The sequence below is a fragment of the Varanus komodoensis genome, unplaced genomic scaffold (genome assembly GCF_004798865.1).
Source record: "Varanus komodoensis strain SLA01 unplaced genomic scaffold, ASM479886v1 scaffold36, whole genome shotgun sequence".
Lineage (NCBI taxonomy): Eukaryota > Metazoa > Chordata > Lepidosauria > Squamata > Varanidae > Varanus > Varanus komodoensis.
In genome coordinates this window covers 8,692,253-8,698,252 of record NW_025335873.1, presented here as the reverse complement: position 1 = coordinate 8,698,252, position 6,000 = coordinate 8,692,253, and the positions used below count along the sequence as shown (strand labels likewise).

At 56.9% G+C, this 6,000-nt stretch overlaps 1 protein-coding gene across 2 annotated transcripts in view; it reads left to right on the top strand.

Annotated features, from left to right (window-relative positions):
* Window positions 1-5,468, top strand: part of NEK6 (NIMA related kinase 6) — a 60,048-nt gene extending 54,580 nt beyond the window's left edge. For both annotated transcript variants that reach the window (XM_044439911.1, XM_044439910.1), the window contains exons 9-10: window positions 1,652-1,765; window positions 3,556-5,468. In XM_044439911.1, coding sequence (XP_044295846.1) covers window positions 1,652-1,765; window positions 3,556-3,666 — 225 coding nt within the window. In that variant the 3' untranslated portion in view covers window positions 3,667-5,468. The remainder of the gene's footprint in view (window positions 1-1,651; window positions 1,766-3,555) is intronic.
* The last annotated feature ends 532 nt before the right edge of the window (window positions 5,469-6,000 follow it).

Below are 6,000 nucleotides of genomic sequence, written 5' to 3'. Positions count from 1 at the left end.
GGGGGCCCGGCTGCCCTCCTCCGCCGAGCCCGCTTGGGGCGGCCACCTTGGGCTCCCGAGCCTGAGGAGGGGAAGCGTGTGTGAGATGCGCCTCGGGGCCGACTGGCCAGCTCCACGTGCGTGCGACTCATGCGGCCAACGGCCAGCGTCGCCCCCTGCGCTGAGCTTCAGGTCGACTTCTGGAAGCACCAGCAACTCCTCGCATGTCTGCCTGTCTTGCTCGGTTGCGTTGGTGCATTTCCTGTGGAAGGAGGCGCTGGCTGGAGGGACAGGTACAGGTGTGCAAATGGCCTCTTCACTGCACGCGCTTCGGAGCAGCTTCCGTCAAAACTGGACATTTTGCTAGGCAACACATGCCTAGCAACAAGATACCAGAGGTGTTTCCGAAGTCCAGAAGGTAGATTTTCAGTGCATGCCTGAAGCACGTGGCCGGAGACCCTGCCACAGGCCAGGCGCCACTGCAGAGCTGGCCTGTCCGGGTGCCGGGGCCAAATGGCCACAAGGCCTCCCCCGCGAATCAGAGCGGCCAGCCAGCAGATGGGGCAGAAGTCCCTGCCCTTGTATCCCGGCCCTGCGTTGAATTTAGCCTGGCTCGGGGACAGCAGGCCCAGCTGCTTTCCCACACAGTCACACAGCAGGGCCGCCCACGTGAGCTTGCCACTGCATCCAGCCGCCGGAGCCCCATGGAGAGCCCGGGGGTTGCTCCCCGTGTGTGAGAGCAGGCCTGCCGCCGAGGGCGGCTTCCTGCGCTCGGCCGGAGCGCCCCGCCGGATCGTTCGCTGAGCCATGTCTGCGGCTGTCGACGCGCAGATGGCTCAGAGCCGGAATCCCGTGTCGGTCATCCGGGAGCACCGGCTTGATGCCGCGTGGCATTTCTGCCGAGCCCGCACAAATTTTCCCCTCGGCGCAGATGAAAGTGTCTCTTCCATAGCCACAGGATACCTGAAAAGCGGCAGGGCTCTTACGTAAGAATCCAGATCTTTCTGTAGGGCAAGTAAGGTCATCAGGCGTCCTTTGAATGCAGCAATCTGGGTATGCTGCTCGCAGGGTGCCGTGGAAGTCTCTGCCGGCGCCTCTCCCTCCTCTGGCCGGGCGCACGGCACAGCAACTCCTCGAAGGCCCTTCGGAGGGAAATGCGTGTCACGGTGGGGAGCAGGGCAGGTTCGGTCTTCTGGGAGGCGGTTGAGGGCCCCTGCCTGACTTCCCCACTTAAGATCCCCTGTGGCGCGGGGGCTTCCTCTGTTTGTCAGGTCCGCTGGTGGTCTGGCCCTTGTCTGCAGGTCCTTCTCTCTGTGGAGGGGTGAGCTGCCCGCCCTGACTTTCCTTTGGAGTCAGGGAGTGTGCGGCTCCTGCTTCCTGAAACGTGGTGGATGCTGTACTGGAGCGGCAGCTGCGGGTACGCCGCAGAGTCTTTCCTGGTCCATGTGCCACCCGAGCATGGCTCTGAGGGACAGAATTTGCCACTGTAAGCAAGAAGTCCTCAGAAGTCCTTGGAAGAGGGCCCCCCCCCCCGTTATGCAAGCGCCGGACAGGAGGCCTCCGTGGCCAGGGCTGCAACTGAGCTAGCCCCGCGTGGAAGTCACCCACGTGAGCTTGGGCTGGCTCTGCCAGGCACCCCCTGCAGTCCTCCTCTCCGTGTTTTCCTTTCCAGATGGCGGCTCTTCAAAGTCCCTTCTATGGTGATAAAATGAACCTGTATTCCCTCTGCCAAAAGATAGAGCAGTGCGATTACCCACCTCTTCCAGCCGAACATTATTCTGAAAAGGTGAGTGCTGAGGGCGCCGCTTCCGCCGTTCCTGATGACTGGTGCCTCGAATGCGGTTCCGCCAGGCCTGGCATGTGCCTCCCCAGCTGTTTGGAATCTGCTTTGTGGCAGCAGGAATCAGGGCAGGGTGACAGACGGGCTTCCTGCCTCTCCCGTGGCTGCCCGTCTCCCTCCCTCTGGCAGTGCGGAAGAGCATCCGCTGCCCAGCGGTGCAATTCGGAGTGAAAAGATCGCGGAGAGCCCGGAGGTGGCAGGTCCCGGAGAGCGCCGAGGCAGGTGCGGTGCGCAGAAGGCCAGGGGCCTCCCCAGCCATGCTGCCGCTCTTGCGCAGCACGGCACGGTCCCTGCTGGCATGCCACGCACGCAGGTGCTCCATGCGGGCGGGGGAGTGGTTCCATCATCCTCACCTGGGTGGTTTCGGGGAGAGAGCAGGCTGGGGAGCAGGGGCCGATGCGGGCCGCGGCAGGGCCGGCTAGCTTGGCTGGGAGCAGCGGTGTCCGGGCCCCTCTGCCGGAGGAGAGGCTGCTGCTTCTGCCCGTCCCCCCGCAGAGCCCGCTTCCGGAGAGGCAGGGCGCGCGCACCCAGGCTCCTCGGGCCCGGCAGACGACGCGTCTGCGTCTCCCGGCCTTCCGCGAGGACCTGGGGGTGCTCTTCTGGGCACTCCCCTCAGCAGGGGCAGGCGGGTCCCCGCCATGCCTCCTCCAGCTGGGGCCTCGGCCTGGCGCACGGGGTCTGGCTGTGGGGCCCTCCTGCTTTTAATTACCATGAAAATAATTGGCTCTGTTGCCGTTGGGAGGGTGGGAGAAGATCAGAGGCTCGCGGCCGCTCCTCTCCGTGCCATCGGGTGCCTGCGCGGCTTCCAGGGGCTGCGTAATTAAAAGCTGCCCTCTTTCAAGTGCAAAACGGAAAGGCCTGGGAGGCGGGGGCGGGGGCCACGTCCGCACCGCCTCCATTATGCAAGCGGCGGCAGCGCCAGCACGAGGGTCCCGGCGCGGTGCTCTGCCTGCCTGAGCTAGCCCACTTGCCAAAAGCAAGCTGCCGCAGGACTCGGAAGCCACTGCTCCCCAGTCCGTCGCCTCCACTGCCAGGGCTGGCTGAGCCGGGTTCGCTCCCAAGCACGCAAACCAGACGTCTCCGGTTCGTGTTCCTCCCCGGAAGTTCTGTGTTCGCCTGGTAATCCGAGCTCTCTTGGGAAGGTGGGCCTCACACTCGTCCTTGCAAGCGCTCGGCCCTCTTGGCTGCGTGTTCAAGGGAGCTGCGTATTTGCTACCTGGGCTCCGTCTGCGGTTGCTCCGAGCCGAGGTCATTCCTGTGCTGCCTCCCCCTTGCACAAGAGCGCAAGCTGGGTGTGGCGGGTATGTTGTGGGCGCACTGTCCCTCTCCACCCGAGCATTGAGATTTTAAATCTTACTGTTCTTTGGGATGCTGCAGACCATCCCAGGAGAAGCGCGGGCTGATGGATGGCATCCAGCTGTTTAAATAGACTAGTCCATGCATAAAGCAAGTGTTGGAAGGGCGGGCGTCCAGCTAGACCCGCTGCATTCCTGGGGCAGAGCATTAGCCCCTTCTGGCTGGCATTAATCCTTTCTGCCTGGGACCGTATGCTCGATGGGGCGAGTGATGGGGCAGGCGGTTGGGCTTGAAGCGTCACCAGCCCGCGGTGGGCGTTGAGCGCCACGTCTCGAATGCCGACATCCGCTCCAGGCAGTTGGCCTACGCTGGGGCTCGGGCGCTCCGAGCGCCGGCGGCTCGCTCTGTTTCAGGGGCCTCTGTTTCCTCCCCCCTCGCAGTTACGGGAGCTGGTCAGCATGTGCATATACCCAGACCCTGACCAGAGACCCGACATTGGCTTCGTGCACCAGCTAGCCAAACAGATGCACGTGTGGACCGCCAGCACCTGAGGCGTCCGCCGGCGCGCTCCCAGGAAAGCCGTCCCAGCTTAGTCTTACTTGAACCTTCTGTCTCAGACGAAACCAAGAGGTGCCTCGCCAAACTTGAGTGGGGGAGTCGAGCCTTCCTCGGAAGACAGTTCACGATTTCTGCAGGCCACTTGCAGGGGTGCTCAGAGTGGATCCTCTCAGTGAAGGAAGGCTGAGATGCCTGCTTTTGCTGCAAGTGACGCTTTTTACAAAGCCAATAACATGTTACAGACGTAGATCACTTACAAAGTCCTTTCTTAAAACTGTTGTGTGTAATCTAGATTAGGCTAGGCTGTAATAGCAAGGGTTTCTCATTGGTGTACTTGACACACCCCTTGTATCTTAACTAATGTGAAATATTGAAATAATTCCTTTGGTGAAATCACTTTATACTAATGTAAAAACTACAGTAGATTTTTTTTTTGTGTAATTTGTGTAACTGCTACTTTGCCTCTTCTGCCAAAGGTTAATAGCAAGTTCAGTTTCTAGTTCATATATTTTTTTAAAGCATCCAGCCTGGAGTTTTCGTACATCCCTCCCTAGCAAGAATGGGGTTTAGAGAGGGAACATGTTTGAAGATTCTTTTGTAACTGACAAGTTAGAATGAATATTTTGCAATGCATTTTATTTGTCAATGTGGCTGCAGTGAGTCGGTGTCGACCTCCAACCAAAGCTTTTTCTATCCGCTCCAGTGCTGGAACTGGCACAGAGACGCGCATCTTAAAATCCACACTTACATGACCAGTGTTACTGTAAGCAGAAGTTTAGGATCGGGGAAGATAGATACCCTTTTGCAAAATCATTGGTACTCCAGCCACCCCCAACTACTCCGAAACAGTGTTCGAAACAAAGGATTTTACATTGACCATGAAATATGCAAGTCAACGAAATTTCTTCCTAGCGCAAAACGTTCACCCACACTTATTTACTGTGAAAACTCATTTATGAATGTGAATATTTTAAACAAGCCGATTTGAAGGAACTAGCAAGTTTTCATTTATACGTACTTTTAAGTGTCAGCAAAATGAGTTCATTAACTTGGTGATCCCGTTTCTAAAGTCATCACCTTCTGAAGGAGTAAGAAGTCCAGTCAGTCACTCACATCTGCCCTTGTTCAGCTTCAGTATTTCTGGAGGACACTATTGAGAGGTGGGTGATCAGTTGCTAATTAGCGGAAACATGGCCTGTAGGCCGTGCTTCCAAGGCAGGTTCTCCTTCTCCTGGAAATAGGAGGCGACACATGCATCCTTTGGGTGGGTTTCTCGAAACCCCTCACTGCCTTAAAGCAGCAGGGCACTGCCAACTAGTTATCAATTCTAAACAATCATCCTAGGTGTTAATATCTGTTTAATTGCTGTGAAAGATGCTGGCAGTACAAGCCCACGGGGAAGTCGGGGCCCCTTGATCTCATGACGAGCCAGCGTCATCCTGAGGACCGCTGCTTCTCTTCTGCAGTTCTGTGCTCAACCGCTTGCAAACTTTGATGGGGGGTGTGTGTGTCTTTTTTTCTCTACTCTAAAAGCAAGTGAAAGAGAGAGGCTTCGTTACAGCGCTGCAGACTTCGTTTGAACTAACCACAACCTGCTCTTGGGGTGCAACACTGAATAGGTCTTTGGCTGCTGGGAACTTTCGAGTTACAGGTCTGCGCAGCCTGGTCTCTTGCTTGCTCTGTAAGGCCTATTAATGCTTAAGTAAGTGTATTTCCAAAGAAATTTTTTGCAACTGTGCATTTTTAGATAAGATTTAAATGATTTACTAAATAAAGTTCTCTTTGTAAAAAGAAACCGTGGTGCTACTCGTGATCACACCCTGGCGAGCCTGCATGCAGTCGTCCTCGCATGACATTCCTGCTCAGAGTCCATGGAATGGCAAACCTACACACCAGTGGTGGCAAACCTATGCGGCGCATGCCACAGCGCGCATGCAGAGCCCTGTCGGCACGCAAGCCAACGCGCCCCACCAGCCGAGCATCGGATTCCAGCGCACAGAGGGGCCAGGCGCACGCTCGGAAAGGAGTAGCGGCGCCAGGCAATGACATCACAAGCCGCAACTCGTCCGAGCTTTCGCGTGATTAGTCAGTGTGCTACCAAGGAGAGAGGGAGAGGGAGAGGGGGAGAGGGAGAGAGAGAGAGAGAGAATGTATGTATGTATGTATGTATGTGCTTGGACTGATTGTTTTCAGGTTTTATTGCAGTGTTGGCACGTTATAAGTGGGTTTTGGGTTGCAGTTTGGGCACTCCGTCTCTAAAAGGTTCAGCATCTCTGGGATAGGGTTGGGAAAACGAGGGGTCCTGGCATGATTTTGATGGTTGGAAT